Genomic DNA, 20,810 nt, shown 5'->3' with positions numbered 1-20,810 from the left:
AAAAAAAAAAAAAAAAAAGCCACTCCTGCACAGGTATATACTCCCCAAAAACATGTCCACATATTCCATATACCCCACACAGGGCCATAACCTGCAAAGGTGCATACCATACAGATGATGCACGTCTGTTTTATATGTGTGCATACTCCCAAAACACCCAACACAGAGCCACCACACAGAACACAAATTGCCCAGAGCCACCACATCAACATACACAGGGGTAGGACAGCCAGTACACACACAGATACCCACCGCACACCCAGTGTGTGCTCACACACATCTCATGCAGACCCACACTAAACAGACACTGTCCTGAATTTATTTTGCCTCTGGGAACTGGTCCAGGACCAAAGGAGCTATGCTCTGCTAATGAAAACATCCCTCCCACCTCTGCCACCCCCACCCCTGCCCCTTGCCCCAGGCAGCATGCTATCCACCTCTCCCTGGCAGGGGGAGGGAGACTGGAGGAGGGCAGTGGAGATGGGCTGGGAGGAGACAAAGGCCAGGCTAGCCCCTCAAGCTGCTCAGAGCCCTTCCTGAAGTCCAGCCCCCCCCTTTCCCTCCCTCTTCCCCCCAGAAGATGCCAAAGGGCCTCCACCCAGCCCCCAAGTCCATGCTCACTCAGGCCACTTGCCTAGATTCCCAGGCCCTGCTCCTAGGGAGCCAGAAGGGTTAGGGAGGTGGCTACTATTAGGGACTCCTCCTAATACTCAGGCCTCTAAGGAAAGGGCTGTCTGGGGGCACCTTCCTGTAGCCCTAAGGCCCGGGGCCTCCAGGGAAGGTTACCACAGAAACAGGGGGAAAATATTACAAGGAAACACAATACCCGGCAGGGTCACCTGCTGACCGGGCTTCCTGCTGGGTTGCCCACCCCCAGCTCACTGCTCTCACAGCCTCCTTCTCCAGCCTCAGCCTGGGCCTCCTCACCAAGGCTCTCCTTCCTGCCTCCCCAGGACTGGGAGAAGCAGCCTTAAGCAGAAACTCTGCCCCTCTGTGGTTCCAAACAACAACATCAGGGATGGCCCAGAGCTGAGCCCCCCACTCCTAATCCTTACCAACCCCTCCTCACCACCACCACAGGAAATCAAAGCTTCCTGCCCCAGAGGAAGTGCCCCATCTAGTGAACAAATCCAACACAAACGCAGGGTCCTGGGAGCCTCCAGGAGGACAAATGCCCTCCCCCTAGCCCCAGGCCTTTTTCGGGCCCTGCTTGCAGCAATCACCCACACCCCACTGGAGGCCCCAGTCCCAAGTCTAACTGAGGGGCAGGCCAGGGAGAGCCAAGCTGTGGAGGGAGGGACAGCAGAATGGGAACTGGCAGACTGAGAAGGCCTGGTTCTCAGCCTGGTTCTCGCCCCGCTCCTGCTGCTGTTTCCTAGCTGGGTGACCCTGGGCCTTGCTTTAGCTCATCTTCTCTCAGGCCCCTGCCAACTTCAAAATTACCAGCCCTTAATGAAAGGCCAGGAGAAAGAAGGCAAGCAGGAGGTGGGGTTCCACAGGCTTCTGTCTTCCAAGTTCTTGGGCAAGTATACCCACAGCTACCAGAGGGTCCCCACTCCCTACCCCCTCACACATGCATTCTCACTTGCCCAGGGGTTTTGCATCAGAATTGAGAAAGTTCCAGCTTCCATGCCCAGAAGCCACCAAGGACTAAAGCTGAGGTCCATTATCCCTAAGCAAACTGGAGGGGGTGGATAATAACACTGGACCTTGATTCTCCTCTCCATAACCAACCTCTCCTGCTCTTCTCTGGGAAGCATGCTTGGAATCTTCTCCCCATTTTATTGATGGGGAAACTGAACTTCAATGTCAAAGTGGAGTGAACAGCTTAGATATGCAAACTTCTCTGCCCCAAAACCAAGTATAAGACCCGGTGGCCACAGAGACACCCACCCAATGAGGGACACAGAGGCCGCTGGAGAACACCATTCCAGGTGCAACACCAGGAGGCAGCTCTGAGCTTGCCTCTCAGCATAGTCCTGCTGAGCAAGGAGGGACATCAGGGGACTAAAGGCAGAGGACCAGTCCCAATAGGTCCAAGACGTGGTGCCAGTCTAGGTTCACTGGGCTGGGTACCACTCAGTGGGATACTCTGTGCCTTAGTTTCCCTCAGAAGTGACTGCAGAGGAGAAGAAAATGATTTAATAACTCATGGATGGCAGCAGTCTAGCAGCCTATGGAGTCCTGGGAGGAGGAAAGGGCCGCAAAAGTGCCCCATTAGAGGGCAAGGACCTGAGTCACAGTCTCCTTCCAGCCCTATGGGTGAACGGGGGTCTTGAGGAAGGTCCCACAGGTCCAGATGCAAGTCCAGGGAACAAACAGGCTGAGAAGTCATCTTGAGCTCCCAGCAGGGCCGCTGAGGACCGATGCCCCATTCTCACTCTAGAAAGCGGCAGGCAGAGCTGGGCCTCAGGCAGATGTTGCCTAGGGGAGTGGGCAGGGAGTGTTGGCAGCAAGACAGCCAGTGTCCAGATGCAGGGGAGGCCTTTGGGTGTGCGGGACAGCCAGGGGGGAGGAAGAGTGAGGAGCAGCCGCGGCTGGGGAGGTCAGAACCAAACGGGCAGCCACAGCGGGAAGCAATGGGGGTGGGGTCATTGGTGGCCTGCAGGCCACAGAGGGCTCTCTCCCAGCCCACAGGCCTACAAAGTCTGGTCGTGGGAACCCAGCCCATCCGCCAGATTTGCCGCCTGCTCTCACACTCCCCAACACCAACAGACCCCAGGGTACATATCCTGACCCCCCACCCCTCACACAGCCTGCGGCGCCCCCCTTCCCGCGTCTCTGCCAGCATTGCCCTCCACAGCTCTCTAGGGCACAGGTGTTTCTTTACCCTGATGGGAGAGCAACGACGGGGGGCGATCCTCGGAGAAACCTCCCAGCCAGGGATCCCTCCAAGGGACCTCTTTCCCCGCCGAAGGATCTGAATAGGGCCCTGCCCGGCACCACGGGATGGGGGCGCTGATGTCCAGCCCCACAAAGCCCAGCGCCAAATCAGTGGGTCCTGCCCTTTGCCCTCGCGCTTCCAAACCTTCCGCCCCGGAGCACCGCCCCCTCGCCGGGCCACCGCGGCCGTCCCTCCCTCCCCGGTCCCTGGGCTCGTCCTCCCCGGGAACGGGGGTGATGGGATGTCGGGCCCGCGCACCGGCGGCCGGGGCCTCCAACTCCCTCCCTCGGGCCTGTCGCTGCCCCGGGGCGGGCGGATGCGGGCGCCCCGCGGGAGGCCCGAGCCCTCTGGCGCCCGGAACCAGCTCGGACCCGGAGCCTGCCAGAGCCCGGGGGAGCCGGGCGGGACGGGCGCGGTCCGGGGGCGCACGCCGGGCTGGGCCCGCGGGGCCGGCTGGAGCCCAAGCCGGAGCCGGAGCCGGGGCCGGAGGCCGAGCCTGAGCGGGCGGCGCTGGGTGCCGCGCGCAGGGCGGGGCGGGGAGCGGCCGCCCAGTACTCACCAGCGCTGGGGCTTTGCATCCAGGGGCCGGGGCCCTCAGAGCGGGGGGCTCATGGCGGGGCGGGGGGCTGGGGCGCCGGCCTCACATCCCCCCAGTCGCCGGAGGCTGCAGAGCGACTGTGAGACGGCGAGAGGAAGGGAGGGGGCCGGGAGGGGGAGGGCCCTGGCAGCCCGGCCGGCCGGGTAGGATGACAATGGAAGGAAATGCTTTATCTGAGTCTGAGAGCGGGCCAAGGGGGAGGGGAGGGAGGGGGCAGGCGCTCGCGGCCCTGGGACACACCACCCCGGCAGACACAGCACCGCGCGGCAAACAGGCGGGCCGCAGACGCCGCGCGCGGCTGGATCGCGGCGGGGCGCGGCGCACGGCCCGGGAGGCAGCGCCGAACCCGGAACGCCGGCCGCGGCCCCGAGCCCGAGCTGCCGCGAGGCGCTCCGAGCCGCGCACAATTCCCGGAAACCCAGCTACCTGGGCGCACGCACCCTCGCATACACAGCGCACACGAGCTCGCATCCATGTTTACACGGGGCAGAATCATTCACACAGCACACACTGGGGCTTCGGGGTGAACCCGGTGCACACACTACATACCCGTACAGCCCACAAGCACGCAGCCACACGCGGGCAGAGTGGGACACGCGTGGAGTCCCATGCCCCATGCAAGGAATCCCAGACGTACACCCCCCACCACCCACACACACACATAAGCACGACTTGCCTCAGGAAAGTTCCAGGATCTGATTTGAATCAGTGCCCAGCCCTCCCCCACTGGCACCCCCCCACACACACCATGCCTGCTGAGGGGAACGGAAGGGTCCAGCCTGTTCCTATTAAAAGAAAAAGGGTGTGGGGGTGGTGCGGATTTGAAAGTTTTCTTTTTTTAAAGAAATTTCTCAAGGGATTTCCTTCCCTCCTCTCCTCTTCCTCTCTTCCTCCCATTCCTCTCCCTCCACAACCCCCCTCTTTCCCCCTCCCGGTCCCTATGAGTCAAACTTCAGCAATGTGCCCAGTGTCCCCCAGTGCATTACAGCGGATCACAGAAATGTTCCAGTCTGTGAGTCGGAATGCAGCCGCCTCCAGCCCTCCCTCAGCTAATAAACTCAGCTCGGGCGGACTTTAGGCACTGGCCCTCCCTGCCTCTTCCCTCCAACCCCGCTTTTAGCTGGAGAGAAGGTCAGATTCAGGGGTCAGGGGCTGAGGACCTCGCCATTGTGCTTCCTGGCCTAGCCGGTCAGCCATGTCTGCCCCCAGCAATCTGGAGCTGCCCATAGGGAGGGGAGAGGTCTGCCACCCAGGAACAGGGGGCTCCCTGCAGTGTGAGGCGCCACCACCTCAAGGCAGGGAGCAGCTTCCCCTGACCCCATCCTAACTCCTGCAATCCTAAGAAACCCCAAGAATCCAGAGAAGATGAAACTGAGGCAGCCCCAGAGGTGGAGTCATGTGTGACTGGAGGCAAGAGCCCACAGTGGCCTAGGACGTGTGGCCTAGGCCTTGGTCATGCTGGTGGTGAACTTCAAACCATAGATTCTGTTCCCTCAGGCACAGCTCAGGACTCCCTATCTGTTGCTACGGGCATATTCAGCATGGGACTTCTTCAGCCCCTTCCCTTGTCCCAATACTCCCTCAGCAGGCAGATGCAGCCCCCCTGCGCTTGTTAACTTATCCTCCCAAACTCCCTTCCTGGCATTCAAGCTCTCCTACAAGCTGGCACCACACTCCACACACATCCCTGCTTGGTGCCTCCTGGTCCTTAGGGCTCAGTAGTGTTAGCTGCTGTTATTACGATCATGATTTCCACCAGACTGGGCTGCTAGCTGCTTCCCATCATGGCTTCATGCATCCCCACTCCCTTGCCTTCTCTCATCATGCTCCCTGCAAAATAAATGTATTCCCCAGCCCCTTTCTCCTTCTGTTGAAATCTTTCCAGTCCTCAAGACCCACAGGCTGTACCACTTTCTTTGGGAGGCTTTCCGGGATTCCCATAGTCAAGAGGGCTTCTTCCCTGAACTGTGTGGTCTTTATACATTGACCTTCACCCACCTAGCCTACTTGTCTCAACTCTCTTCCTTCCAAGAGCATTCAAGAGTGGATATCCCTGAGTCCAGCTACTGCCTTAGTCGTGGGTGCATGTCTTGTGGTGCCTTGCACAGAATTCAAACTTGATGTGAGTTATTTGTTGAATTGGGACAGATGTTCATGACTTTCAAGAAACCTCCAGCTAGACACCTACAATACACTCTTTCACCCCATGACTACCCACGCTGACTCTCCAGGACACATGCTATTCCATCTGAGGTATGTCATCCCCAGCCCTCAATTCCAAGCCAGATCACCCTCCTTCCAAATGCCTCTTCGGTGTCCACAGACTCCAAAAAAACTGCTTGGTTACTGCAGACCCCCAGCCACACCCCTGCTATCTCCCTCGTCTAGGTCCACAGTTGCTCCCCACCCCCAACACACACATACCCGTAGCTCTTCTGTAGCTGTTTCTGTACTAAAGCCAGGCCCTTTTATGCTCATTTCTACTATGTGCATTGTGTATACATTTATTTGTGAGTCTTCGTTCTCTTTTTGACCTCGTCACTGAGTTTTCAGTGATCTGAATAAAGAGGCTGTCTCACTGCCTCTCTGTCCACACAGTGCCCAACATGTGGCTTTCTACACGCACCAGGACTCATTGCCTCCAACATGTATTCCAAGGGAAAGACAGCATGTGCAACCTGCATCTGGGAAAGCTGGACTGTGTCTCTCCTTCCCCTGCCAGATTTACTTACCAGACCCCGCCTCATGGCAAAGTCCTAAGCTCATTTCTAAGTCACATGTGGCCTACCAGGATAAATTAGAGAGCCTCCAAGAACCTTAGAGACATGAGACAGAGAAATGCAAGCTACTTCTGTCTTCTCTAGACTGGTTACCATGGGAGCATTTTTTTAAAAGTCTCTTGAGTCCAGGTCTCTCATAGCTTGCTCAGCTCAACACCTAGCAGAAGAGACTGGCCCCAAAGGACCTACCTTGGCTTCCTGAGCCTTCCCTAGAGTCTCTGGCCAGCACAAAGCCTGAGGGCACCTCTATCTGCTTCCCTTTGGGGCTTTGGGCCTACTTGATCTCTTTCTCCTTCTCTCCTTCTTTCCTTAGTTAGCTACTGTTTACCGTTTACTATGTAGCAGTTCTTGCTATCCCCTGGATAAACATTAGATCATTTATTTTTAATAATAATCCTTGTTATGCTCATGAGTAAAGCATGGCCTTTATGGCTAAGAAACCTGACCAGAGTTTCACAACTAGTAAGTAGCAGGGTCATTCACTCATTCAACAAATATTATTGGGTCCCTACTCTGTGCCAGGATTTAAAGCCCCAGAAAGTTATCCAAACTTTCTGATATCCTCCGTTCTCAACTTTCTAGATGTGGGGGTCACAGCCACAATTCCTTCCCCAGCCTGTGCTTATCATCACACACTTCCCTCAAAGCCAACCAGAAAGTGCTCCTTCCCCAAGGCCTCAGTGAGATCTCAGTGGCCGCCCATTGCATTGGGTTAGTTTGGATCTTGCATTTCAGTTTCTGGATCTGGAATCAAATGCCAATTCATAGGGTCTGGGACTTGCAGATTAGTAGGGGAGATTAGGTCCCCAACTCCAAATAAAGCGTTTCATGGGACCAGATATAAGAGATATAAGAAGTAGAAAAGGAAAGAAGGAAGGAGGGAAGAGAAGAAGGGAGGGAGGGAGGGAGTGAGGGTGGGACGGAGGGAGGACTGGAAGAAAAAGAAGTAAGGAAAGATAATTTAGGATTTATTGAGCATGTTCTATATATCGAATGCTGTTCAAAGTCCTTTGGCTGAAATCTCATTATTATCCCCATTGTTTTCATGAGCAAAGTAAAACTCAGAAAGACAAAATGATGTGCCCAAGGCCACAGAGCCAGTAAGTTACTTAATCCCATGTATGTCTGATTCACAGCCTGTGCAATTTCCTAGCAGATCAAAACAATGAAGAAGTCATTGCAAGGGTCTCCTGTTCCAATGTGGCCTGCCTCCTTTATTGATATACATGTCATTTCAGACGCCAAGTTTCTGACCCCAGCCATGTGGTCTTGTCCTTGTTTCCCACCTTTCTCTGTTGCCCGGCACAGGCAGAATCAGAGGAGCTGTATATGTATTCTGTATTCTGGGTAGGGCTGCGGGGTGTGGCTTTGGGGTACAGGCAGGCAGACCCCTGTCTAGGATTTCAGGGTCTTCGGGAAGAGGTGCCAGATCCTTCTGGGCCAGTATTGGATGGCTAGATCAAGAAGAGGCTGCAGCGTGGCTACAAGTACCAGGGGCTCAGGTTGGGAGAGCAGATGGCCGCAGGGACTGGGGCAGGTGAAGAGAAGTAAGCCGGTCCCTTCCCCATACCCCCACCTCCCTACAGAGTCAACAAAGGTGATGTGGTTTCCCCTGTGGTCTGTTGCCCTGACACCTGCAGTTCTGAATATATGCATATGTGTCTATGTGCCAAGTGTGTGGTGGGGGACACAAGGAGAAAGCACTGGGACAGGATGGGGAGGGGCAGGAAGCCAGACAGTCTCCTCAAGCCCAAGACAAAGAAGGTACCACAAGTGCAAAAGATGACAATGGTCACCGCCTTGACAATGCCAGGTCCCCAGCCAGGAGCATCAGGAAAGAGCTGGAAAGGAGACATTGTGGGGGTCAGAAGCCTGGGCCGGGAGTTAGGGAACTTGAGTTTTAGGCCCAGCTCTGCCATTCACTTCCTGGGTCACACCTTGCTAAGTCTTAGTTTCCTGCCTTGTAAATAGCAATGTCTTGGCTACTTACCTTACAGCGCTGGTCTGAAATCAGATGAGTAATACATGAAAAGATTTGTACCACTATGAGTTTTAGAATTATTGTTCTGATGGCCTAACAAATATTACAATTGCTTACTTCAGCTCCTGGATACACAACACACCCACAGTGTGGAGATAAGAACATTAAAAACAAAACAAAGCCCCTGCCCTTCTATTGGCCACAGAGCCTTGAGGAAACAAAACAAACACATAAAATACTTGAAACCCTCTTGCAACGCCAGCTATTTAAAAAATCTCACTGTGTGATCTTGGCCAAGTCACAACCACCCTGGGCCTCAGTTTTCTCATCTATCGAATGAGGAAGCTGCTTTGAATCATCTCTCTTTATTTTTCTGAGTCTTAAGCAGTTTTCTGATTCTGTTATTCCAAGTGCAAATGAGTGTGTCACAAAGATTAAAGAACGGAGGACATCAGGGCAGAGCACAGCCTGAATGAAGCTGGCAAGTGTCGGTCAAACTGGGTTTTGAAAGAGCCCAGAGTGGGGAGAGAAGAAGGGGTGACATTCCAGGTAGGGAGAATGGCATGTGCAAGGGCGAGGCAAGGAAGCAGAGGGTGGCAAACAGATTAGCCAGGCTCAGGAATGAGGTTGGCAGGATTGGAGGGGCTGGGGAGGAAGTCAGGAAAGGAAAAGTAGAAGGGGGCAGGCCCCAGGGCTGAGTGGCTAAGACGTGAAAGTGGGGGAGGAATATGGGTGGGGAGAGACTCTCTCAGCCCCAGAGTTCGGTGCCAAAGCCTGTGGAGCCAAACTCCACCCAAGAGAGAGGGAAAGCAAGATCCCCTTGCCAAGAGGCCCCACCCACCAGGGAAGGCCCTTCCCTCCCTACCCTCCTCCGTCAGCGTCACTCCCAACCCTGAGGTAAGCAAGGCCTCCCCTTAGGCCAGAACCTTGTCCATGGCAGAAACATACAGATGGGCAGCCACCACATCCTTCTGTAACAATAATGGCAGGAGCAAAATAATAATGATAGTAATGAAATAAACTACCCATCACCTGCTCACTGATAAAACCACTCAGCAGCAAAACCTCATGATGTACCCATTCCATTTACTAGAATATTTGCTCCCAAAGACTGCAAGTTTTTTTTTTTTTTTCAAGATGGGGTTTCACCAGGTTGGTCAGGCTGATCTTGAACTCCCAACCTCAGGTGATCTGCCTGCCTTGGCCTCCAAAGTGCTTGAATTACAGGTGTGAACCACCACGCCCGGCTGACTGCAAGTGTTTATAAGATTAGCTAGTCTCTAGGATCCCCTAAACCTGACACTATATCAAAACCACTTAGGCTGGGCACTGTGGCTCACACTTGTAATCCCAGCACTTTGGGAGGCCAAGGCAGGTGGATCATCTGAGGTCAGGAGCTCGAGACCAGCCTGGCCAGCATAGGGAAATCCTGTCTATGCTAAAAATACAAATATTAGCCGGGCATAGTGGCACATGCCAGTAATCCCAGTTACGAGGGAGGTCGAGGCAGGAGAATCGCTTGAGCCCAGGAGGCAGAGTTGCAGAGCTGAGACTGTGCCATGCGCTACAGCCTGGGTGACATTGCGAGACTTTGTCTAAAAACGAAACAAACAAACAAACAAAACCACTTAAGAGAACTTGTGAAAAAAAGATTCCTGGGTCCCATCAAAGACCCCGTCAGACTCTGAGGAGGTTGGATAGTGCCCAAGAACCTGTAGCACCACAGGTAATTCTAAAGTGTGGTTAAGTTTGGGACTTCCCGGTCTAATGCAAACCATTTCTTTTATAGATGAGGAAATGGAGGACATGAGGAGGGTGTAACTTGCCAGAGATGACATGGTTAATCAGAGCTGGGGCAGGCTGAGAACTCAGGCCCCCGGGCTTCTAGGTCAGTGCTCCTTCCACAGCCTGTGCTGCCCAGCCCAGAGATGCCTGTGCCAGCAGAGATTATGGTCAGGGAGGCAGCCACCAGGCCATACTCTAATCATGAGTGAGAAGAAATTTGTCTGAGTTGCAAAATGCCTTTCTGCAGCCAGCTCACTATTACTTGCTCCAGTGGGCCCCTGCAGGGATGCTGTGGTTCTCCCCCTGGCATGCTTGGGCTTCGGCCTTGCCATATGCTCCAGCACAACCCTCTGGTTGCCCCAGAGGCTATATTGGCTGGCGGGCAGGATCCCACTCTGCTACAAATCCCGGTGCTTCCTCTTTGGAGGCACATACCTCTGACTCCAGAATCTCCAGGAGAGACCTCTAAGAAGGTCTTGGCCTGAAGACACTCTTTTAGGGTGGGTTTGGATTATGCGCCTGTGAGTCAGGAGACTAAAGGCAGGAGAGAGAGCAATGAGCTGAGGGTGGTTAAGCTGGGAGGTGAGCAAGGGTGTCCTGGCTAAGACCTTGAAAAACTCCACCCATGATGATCACCATTATACTCCTCTTCATCAACACACATTTGTTGAGCATCTACTCTGTGCCAGGCACCATGCCAGGCTCTCAGGCACAGAAGCAAACAAACAAAAAAGCCACAGTCCCTATCACTGAGGAATTCATGACCTCCTGGGGAGCAGCATACAGTCTAAGAACAGAACCTGGAGTGGAGAAAACTGTCAGGTGAGGGACTCCAATAACACATGCTGCAAAGGAGAGGGTGGGTTCAGAGTCACCAGAGATCCAAGCTGGGAGAGACCTACTGAATCCTGGGATCACTGTGGGTGGGGAAGATGGCTCTGCCCTCACCTGCTACTCTCCTCTGCTCAGGGTCTAAGGAAACCCAAAACAGTGATTCTAGAAGTCTCTGCCTCATCTGATCCCTCACTCCAGCTTGGCCTAAATGGATAGGAATGGGAAGAAAGAGGAGGCAGAGACAATGTGCAAACATTTCCCTTGGGCAGACCCTGAGACCTGGGCTCCAGGGCTCCCTGCACTGAGCTTTTAAGAGATCATTTAGGCTGGTATGGTGGCTCACACCTGTAAACCCAGCACTTTGGGAGGCTGAGGCGGGCAGATCACCTGAGGTCAGGAGTTTGAGATCAGACCAGCCAACATGGTGAAACCCTGTCTCTACTAAAAACACAAAAATTAACCAGGCGTGGTGGTGGGTGCCTGTAGTCCCAGCTACTCGGGAGGCTGAGGCCGGAGAATTGCTTGAACCCAGGAGGTGGAGGTTGCAGTGAGCTGAGATCCTGCCACTGCACTCCAGCCTGGGCGACAGAGCAAGACTCTACCTCAAAAAGTAAAAAAGAAGAGATCATTTAAAAGCACCTAGAGGAATGGACAGAGTGAGGAGGTGTTGTACTGTGGTTAAGAGCAAGGATTTAGTGTCTAGCTGGTTTGGCTGGAGCTTGTTGCTTCCCCATTGCTTGACCTAAGGTGTACTATTTAACCCTGAGGAGCCTTGGTTTCCCATCTGCAGATTAGGGTGCCTGCCATGTTAGGGTTGTTGGGACGACTGATGAGCTCAGGACATGAAGTACTTACTACAGCACCTGTTACACACTGGGCCGTTAGGGACAGAGCTCCAATGCTCACATCAGTAATAGAAGAAAGACAGTGTCCTATCTCTTCATCTCCCTAAGTCTGTTTTCCTTTATAATTTGAGGTCTCAAAGTGAGTACAGAGCTGATTTATACAAATGAATCCAATAGGGATATCGTCCAACTGACCTTTCCAGGGTGTATGGCCAGGCTACAGAAATGGAAAAAAGGTGTAACCTTCCTGATCCTCCTGAAATCCTTACATGTTGTCTTGAAGTTGAGGGGTGCCTGGACCAGACTGTGGGGAATGTCACAGGGACTGCAGAAAAGGCCTGGCCTCCCCTCCCTAAACACTGCACATCTGGAGGATCTGCCCAGCTGGCTGCATCCCTGGGGCAATGGCCACAGCTGCTATTTGAGGGAGGAGATATCCAGCTCCTTAGCCAGGGCCTGGGGGCGGGGTGGGGCTATAAATAACAAAGAGGACCAGGGGGGCAAAGTTGACCTTTGGGGGGCAGGAGCTGGTGACTTCCCCCTCCTTGCTTGGGTCCAGAGCCAGAGTTTTAGCAAAACAGGAAGAGGCAGCAGCAGCTTCTGGGAAAGTGGGAGTGGCTCTCCTTCCCCCACTTGCCTGGGGCCTTCGGATCCCAGCCAGGACCTAGGAGAGGTGGAGTCATCTAGGCAAGGAGAGGGAGGGGCAGACCCATGCAGACCGGGCCCCAGCTTCAGTGCCCTCGAATGGTGCAGCTGGGGCACAGGAAAAGGAGAATGAGACAGAGTAGGGTAGCCCAGTGGAGTATGTCTGCCACCCCTGGTTCCCTCTTGTTCCCTTTTGTTCCCCAAGAAGCATAGGTATTAGAAATGGAGCTGAAAACGTGCCTGTGACCCAGATAGTGTACATGAAGGCCCAAGATCAAGTTAAGCACACCTCCATCTCTCATCCCCTCCCAGCCTATGGGTGAGCTGAGCCTAAGCCCATGTGGGTGGGAGGGAGGGCTCTAGACAGGAGAAAGGACACCTCTGGGCTTCTGGAAACAGATCCAGGACCTGACCTATGTGGAATGATGGAAAAATCTTCCAATGAGCTATCAAGGTGAAGCAATCCAATGCTCTGTGTGGTCCTGGGTGAGTTTTTCTAGAATAATGGGGCATTTATAGGGCCAAGCCCAGGAGAGCTTAAGCATCAGTCCAGAGACCCTCATGAAGTCAAAGACCGAAGAAATTACCCAGGAAATGTTGCCTGACTTTGCTTTGCCTGAGTGAGGCTGCCCATCGAGAATCTGTCCTTTGGTGTCTTTCTGGAGACACCTGGTTTGAGCTCTGGCTGGCCCACACCTCCAGTCGGGTCTATACCTGTGTCTATACCTGCCCTTGTCTCCTGAGCCTGGAGCTCCACATTTCACCTGCTGGGAGGGTCTAGACCAGCACTGTCCAATGGAAACAGAATGTGAGCCACATAAGTAATTTATTTTCTATCAGCCGCATCAAAAAAAAAAAAAAGTAAAAATAAATAGGTGAAATTCATTTTAGCAGTATATTTGTGTAACTTAATATAGTAAAACTGAAACATTATTCCAGCATGCAATCAAAATAAAAATTTATTAATGAAGTCTTTTACATTTTTCTCATACTGTTTGAAAGCCAGTGTATATTTTACACTTAATAGCACATTTCAATTCTGACTGACCACATTTCATGTGCTTAGTAGCCACATGTGGCCGCTGGCTACTGTATTGACAGCACAAGTTTAGACTTAGAGCTTCGCTTCGCCTCTCCTTTACTGCTTCCAGTCTCTTGCTGGGAAGAGGCTCAAGAGGTGAAGGAAAAAGCTGGTGAGATCAGTGTTATGGGTTAATTTGCTCTAGGAGGGTGGCCACTCTCTTTGGCTTTCAAGCATCTATCTCTAGACCTGGATCAGTTCTAGTGTCCAGGCAGGCAAGGAAACTGAGGCACAGAGCAGCACCTTGCCTGACAATTGGCCTTCTCCTGCCTTTCCAGCGCTCTTTCTCTGAGCAGAAGGTTGATAGAATCAGATTTCCTCTTCGGTCGTATTAGCCTCTACCTTCCTCTTTCCTCTTCCAAAAGCAACTCCAAACCCAAAGGTATTTGGGTGGCCAAGTTAGGGAACATGAGAGGAGAAGCAAATTTGAAGGAAAATGCAGAATGGAACTTTGCACAGGTGGAGTTTGAGGTGCCGGTGGGTGGGATGTGCAAGGGACGGTGTCGAGGAGACAGTTGGTGGTATTTGGAGCTCAGGGAAGAATATGGAGGCCATCAGTGAGAGAGAAAATTGTAGGAGTGAATGACACCACAAGAGCAGGGGAGGAGAGAGGAAAGAAGGGGAGGTCAGGGAAGATGGCTCAATACAGAAACCTGAGAAAACAAAGATTTCAGATGGGCGAGGCGTGGAAGCTGGAGGAGGCCAAGAGGAAGCAGTCACAGACTTCAGTGAAGCAAGAGGAAGTGCATCAGAATCCCAAGTGGGAGAGAGTGTCAGGAAGGAGAGACTTGCACTCAGTTGTAGTTGACGATGCTATAAAATCATTCTTATAAGGAGAGCTCACACAAACTGTTAAGAAGCACTAGAACAGTAGAGACTGAAGTTCAAAGCCCAGAAATAGACTCTTCTGTTTAGAAGAAACAGAGCGAACAAGTAAAAGTAGGAGTATGTTCAACCTGATCATCATCAAAGTAATGCCAATTAAAATGAGACAAAGGTAGGTGCCTTTTTGAAACATTAGCGAGAGCTTGGTGAAGTGTGTGTGCTGTCGGTAGTGGCGTAACCTCTTTTGAAATCAGTTTGGCAATTTATAGTAAGAGCTATAACGTGCTGTTACCCTTTGGCTCAATAACCACACCCAGTGTATCCTAAACTAGATTTCTACAGCCAAAATTGTGGGAGGATGAGCAGAATATGTGCCTAGTGATGTCCCCCATCACACTGCCTATAATAGGGAACATTGGAAACAATCTGAACACCTACGATTGGAAAATTATGGAGGTAAGCTATGATACTGTGTTTCCATTTAATAGAAAACTATGAAGCTGTTAAGATGTTTATATGCAACATAGTATCACAAGAGGATATAGATTGGTGCACACCCTATGATTGCAACTGTATTAAAAAACATACAGGCAACTGTGTGCAGTGGCTCATGCTTATATCCCAGAACTTTGGGAGGCCGAGGTGGGCCGATCACCTGAGGTCAGGAGTTTGAGACCAGCCTGATGAACATGGAGAAACCCCATCTCTACCAAAAATACAAAAATTAGCTGGGCGTGGTGGTGCACGCCTGTAATCCCAACTATTCGGGAGGCTGAGGCAGGAGAATCGCTTGAACCCGAGAGGTGGAGGTTGCGGTGAGCTGAGATCGCACCATTGCACTCCTGCCTCGGCAACAAGAGTGAGACTCCGTCTCAAAAACAACAACAACAGCAACAACAACAAACAACCATGCAGGCATGGAGGAGAAGTGAAGAGGAAATGTGTGCCGTAGGTAATGTATGCGCGGCGGAGTGAGTATACATGGTTTTGGTATCATTTAATGAGTCTTAACATTGCGGAGAGTGGGAATGTGGGCTGACCAGAAGCTGAGATTTGGGTCTCAGCTATGGAGAGGCAGCTGACAACCTTACAGAGGCCATGAATGCATTTATCTGGCAACTAAATGGACTGAGCTCCGTCCACAAGGCAGGTGCGGTCACTGTGGGTATCAGCTCAGCACTGTTCTGGTAGGAAAAAGCCCACTGCGAGGGATGATGGCTTGTTCTCACAGATTGCCTCCCGTCCACCGGAGGCTCCTGGAGCTCCATAGTCTCCTCAACTACTGCTGAGGAGCAGGCCATGGCAGGCGCCTGGGGGGACAGCCCCCCGAGGACAGGGCCGACTGGGGAGGTACAGAGCCTCTGCAGTAGTGGCCACAGTGAGGTGAGGAGCTCGGCAGGGATGAGGGCCTCTCTGCTCTGGGGTGGGGGTTGGCGGGCTGTGGTCAGCCACCTGCTGTTTCATATCACCCCGAAGGTGACATGAGAAGCAGGGGCCATCACCTCCGCCGCCCCCCGGGAACTCTACCCGGGCCCTCACCTACAGGCGCCATTGGGCCTCCTGCTTCTCCCCCCTCCGCTCTCTTCCCACAACAACACACTGTGGCCTTGAAATAACACATCTTTCTTTACGCCATCATTTCCACAGAATTTGCCTATGATTCATTTGTTGTCAAGAGGCATTAAAACCTCCAGCTCCCAGGCACCCTCGTGTTCCTCCTCCTAGGTCCCGCCTCCTCCTAGGTCTCCCCTTCCCACAGTGTCCTGCCCAGCCCTGACCCCGTTTTCCTGAGCCCTGGCATCCCAAACTCAGCGCCTCCACCCCCACAACCACCTCCACCCCTCTCCTCCCCACCTGGCCCCTTAGGGACCAGAGAGAAGGGGCTGGGGCAGGTCCAGATGGCACCCAACCACCTCCCCAGCCCAGCCCCACTGGAGGAAGGCTCTGCTGGGAAGGCTTCTAGCCTTAGGGCTGGAGATGAAGCTGTGGAAAGGGAAGAAGACCCTATTTTCCTAGCAACAGGAGACAGTGGAAGCCTCAGCCCCCGAAGCTGCCCCTTTCTGTGACTCCCCAACCCCCTCGCTTGGGCATGCTGGATTTTCCTCATACCTCTAGGCCTGGTCCCTGGGTCCCTCCCACTCACTGTTTCTGACTAGGCACAGGGGTATAGAGTTTCCACTGTGTGTGTGTGTGTGTGTGTGTGTGTGTGTGTGTGTGTGTGTGTCTCGAGGGAGTAGGAAGAGTGGTTTTCTCACACCCTCATTACCCAGTAAAGCTTTAGGGTTCCCCTCCCGGACCCTCCCCAGGACCGTCTAGGTGTGTCAGGGAGCTAGAAGGTGGGGGTGGCAGGAGAGGAAGAGGGCGAGGGCGAGGGGGCTGGGGGGCTGCTGGGGTGAGGGAGCTGCTGTGGTTGGGTTATCTGATGTGAGGAGCCAGGTGTGCAGCTTCGAGGCTCTGGGGGTGGGGGAAGAGCAGCCTGAGAGAGAAGCAGCAACAGCAGAAGCAGCCTGGAGCCAGCGAGGTAGAGACAGGAAAGACAGAGGTGGGAGAAGAGCCTTAGTGAACCCAGGAAGGCTTCTCCCCAGAGAAGAAGCACGTTTCTCCTCAAGCTCTGGAGGCAGGCAGGCTGGTGGGAGGGGTGTCCCCAGCCTCTGCAGCGGCCCACCCCCCAGCTCCCCAGCTCCCAGGGATGCATGCAGCTTCCCCTCAACACTGCAGGGCTGGTGGGCTCAAAGGTCCAGCCTTATCCCTGAATCAGAGCAGTTGGAGACAGTTGAGGCTCTATAATCTCGGTTGGGGGTTAACGGGTGGAGGAGGCTTTGCAGAAGGAGATAATGGGGCGGACCTCAGGTCCTCCGCACTACCCACCATCACACCACCGTGGAGCCGGGGGAGTGAGCGGGCTGTTGGCACCATGGGCCGGGCCAGGAGTGTGTCTGCCATCCTTGGAGCTGGGTTGGGGGCCAGCTTGGCCTTTCACAAGAGGGGTCCACTGCTTCTACGCCATCTACCCCTCTATCCATCCCTGACTCGAAATGTGTTGGAGGAGCAGCTTGTAAGGAAGACGATATCCGTTTAGGGATTATCTCTTTTTATTTTTATTTTATTTATTTATTTTTTTGAGACGGAGTTTTGCTCTTGTTGCCCAGGCTGGAGTGCAATGGCACAATCTCGGCTCACTGCAACCTCCACCTCCCAGGTTCAAGTGATTCTACTGCCTCAGCCTCCCAAGTAGCTGGGATTACAGGCATGCACCACCATGCCCAGCTAAGTTTTTGTATTCTTAGTAGAGATGGGGTTTCTCCATATTGGCTGGGCTGGTTTCAAACTCCTGACCTCAGGTGATCCACCTGCCTCAGCCTCCCAAAGTGCTGGGTTTACAGGTGTTGGTCAGGCTGGTCTTGAACTCCTGACCTCAGGTGATCTGTCCATATTGGCCTCCCAAAATGCTGGGATTACAGATGTGAGCCACCACGCCCGGCAGTAGAGGTTATCTGTTTAGAGGAGACGGTCCCCAGAGGATGATGAAAATTACAGTAATAAAGGCTAACATTTACTGAGCACCGAACTCTGTGCCAAGAGCAATTCTAAATGCTACATAGTAGTAGCTCATTTGGTCCTTACAGCACCTATGAAGTAAGTACCACTACTCTCTTCACTTTACAGAAGAGAGAGAAATGGCCAGCAAGTCCCACAGCGACTCAGGGGATGCCAGGGTTCAAATCCTTCTCCTGCTAGATGCCACTTCTGCTGCTCTTCACTGCTAACCTAGACACGGCCGGGCCCTGCGGCGTGCTGCGAGCCTGCCTTCCATTATCTTCACCAGCTCTACACTGTCATTCACAGATGAGAAAGCCGAGGCTCAGAGAGCGCACACATTTCCCCCAAGGCTACACAGTCAGTAAGAGGCACTATCAGGATTCCGATGACCTGCTGTTAAAGTTCATCTCTTATTCACTCATTGCTTCCCTCAAGGCTGAGGAGTGGGGTGGAGGGGAGACCAAGAGAGCTACCGAGCTCAATCTGCCTCCATGGCCTTCCCAGCCCAGAGCTCTGCCAGCAGTGGTAAGAGGGGTGCGGTAAGTATTTGCTGATGAAAGAACAACCGAAGGACAAAATAATGAACTGTCATCTTCCACGGCAAAGGATTGCAGAAGCCGCTGATATCCTGCCCACCGCCCTCCCCATCCACTCCTCTACCACCTCCAGTCCTTCCTGTGAACGCAGGGGAGGCAGGAGCCTCTTGGGGTGGGGTCCCTATCAGGGAGGAAGTGCAGCTGGCTTCTCCCCCACCCCCTTTATCACTTCTCCCCATCCCTACTTTATCACCCAGGGCCTCCACAATCCCCTCCCTGTCCCTCTCCGGGGGCTCCTGGGTAGGAGAGGGAAAGACATGTAAATCAGAGGGGCTGGGGGAAGCGGAGGAAGCAGAAAGGATACCAGGAGCATTTCCCTGACACACTTAAGCTGCAGCTCACAGTCCTTGCCACGCTGGGCCAGTGGCATAAGGAAGCAAGCCCTTTCTGATAGGCTGCTTGATCTATCTGGCCAGCCTAGTAGGCAAATGGGGAAATGGTAGCCAGGAGCTGACAGGGTTGAGGCACCTGCCCTCACTTTGGCCCTAGCCACATGTCAGCTGCCACAGATGTTCACAGGTGTCTGCAGGATTGCTTTGTTTTTGTTGTTTTTTGAGACGGGATCTCGCTCTATTGCCCAGGCTGGAGTGCAGTGGTGCGATCATGGCTCATTGCAACCTCAATGTCCTGGGCTCAGGCAATCCTCCCACCTTGGCCCCACCAGGCAGCTAGGACTACAGGCACATGCCACCAGGCCTGGCTAATTTATTTTTAAAATTTGTTTGTAGAGATGCCTTCTCACTATGTTGCCCAGGCTGGTCTTGAATCTTGAACTCCTGCCTTCAAGTGATCCTCCCACTCCGGCCTCCTAAAGTGTTGGGATTACGGGCATGAGCCACCACGCCCAGCCAGGATTTGGGATTTTCTCAGGGTGGCACAGGCCTTCCCAGAGGCCCAGTAGGCTTCTGTGTGCAAGTGAAGAGTACAGCGGGGAGACCCTACAGATTGAAATAAGGACTGTCAACCAGGCTATGTGTGACTTCTCCATTCAGCACCAAGGTCTGGAGGTCTAAGGGGAGCCCTGCCCAACACCCCCAGAGCTCACGGGAGCTTCTTCCTGCCTTCCTCCTCTCAGCAACCAGTATCTAGGAGGCCATGCCTTCCTTCCCAGAGTACACCTCGGACAGAATTTGCAGAACAATCCAGCTTGAAATCTAATACTCAATCCACCCCTCTGTGCATCCCCTGGATCAAATAACCCTGGATCTGTGACCCTTGGCTCAGATCTGTCTAATTCTTAAAGAGTCTGTCCAGACTTGGAGTGAGGCTGTTGAGTCCTGAGGAGGGAGGGGCTGCGGCAGCATTGACAAGTTCCCCACATTCCTGTGGTACCTGAGTCTTTCCAATGACTCCCTTCACCTAAGGCTCAATTTCTCATTACCCACCCCTTTCCCTTCCTTATCAGTGACTTCTTGAACAACTGAACCAAGGAGTTTCTGGTTCATGCACTAATATTAACCTGCAAAAGGACACAGTCTTTGGCTCTGTCTCGGTCAACTCTGAATATGCTCTGCAGACCTAGGGTTTGCAAGATGCAAGAGCAGGAGGGATGGCCACACTACTGGATGACAAAATGAGAATTCAAAACATTCGAGCAGGCCAGTATGGGATAATTAAATCAGATAAATATAAAGAGGGACAAATGCTATATTCTGCATTTAGTCAAAAAGCAAATTGGTGGCCAGGCACGGGGCTCACACCTGTAACCCCAACATTTTGAGAGGCCAAGGCTTGAGGGGAAGTGGGGGGGGTTGCTTCAAGTCAGGAGTTCAAGACTAGCCTAGGCAACATAGTGCGACCCCCCCATCTTTACAAATCACAAAATAGATTACCTGGGTGTGCCAGTGGTCCCAGCTGCTCAGGAGGCTGAGAGGAGAGGATCGCTTGAGCCCAGGAGCTTGAGGCTGCAGTGAGCTATGATCATACACTCTGGCCCTGGCCACAGACTGAGACCTCCTCTCTCTCTCTCTCTCTCTCTCTCTCACACACACACACACACACACACATACACACACACACACACACATCAAAATCGGCCGAGTACAGAATGAGGGAGATGTGGCAGACACTTTAGGGAGAGGAGTTAGTATGAAGTTTCTGAAGCCAAATGGAATTAACTTCACGGGTTCTGAAGTTGAAAGAAAGGTTTTTAAATTTGCATAAGTCTGTTTGCATTTCATTTTCTAGCAGGGACATTATTAGCCTTTTTGACTTTCATTTTCTCACAAATGTACAGTGGAGTTTTCTGGGGGGCTTCTTGACACATGATATCACAACAGGTTGAATGCAGAAACCAATATGAGAATCTGGTTGCCTTCTATTCAACCAGACATTAAAGAGATTTGCAAAACTGTGAAACAATACTGTGGTGTCATTAAATTAGTTTTACTTTGGAAAATAGTTTTTTTTTTTTTTT

The 20,810-nt window shown here is 52.9% G+C and overlaps 1 protein-coding gene across 2 annotated transcripts in view; it reads right to left on the bottom strand.

Moving 5' to 3' along the window:
- The window catches only part of HDAC7 (histone deacetylase 7), a 37,333-nt gene extending 33,753 nt beyond the window's left edge, over nt 1–3,580 (bottom strand). For both annotated transcript variants that reach the window (XM_017529388.2, XM_017529396.2), the window contains exon 1: nt 3,444–3,580. In XM_017529388.2, coding sequence (XP_017384877.1) covers nt 3,444–3,462 — 19 coding nt within the window. In that variant the 5' untranslated portion in view covers nt 3,463–3,580. The remainder of the gene's footprint in view (nt 1–3,443) is intronic.
- Nucleotides 3,581–20,810: the final 17,230 nt, after the last annotated feature.

The sequence above is a fragment of the Cebus imitator genome, unplaced genomic scaffold (assembly GCF_001604975.1).
Source record: "Cebus imitator isolate Cc_AM_T3 unplaced genomic scaffold, Cebus_imitator-1.0 Scaffold2, whole genome shotgun sequence".
Classification (NCBI taxonomy): domain Eukaryota; kingdom Metazoa; phylum Chordata; class Mammalia; order Primates; family Cebidae; genus Cebus; species Cebus imitator.
Note: the sequence above shows the minus strand (reverse complement) of the source record. Positions and strands in the feature narration are given on the sequence as shown.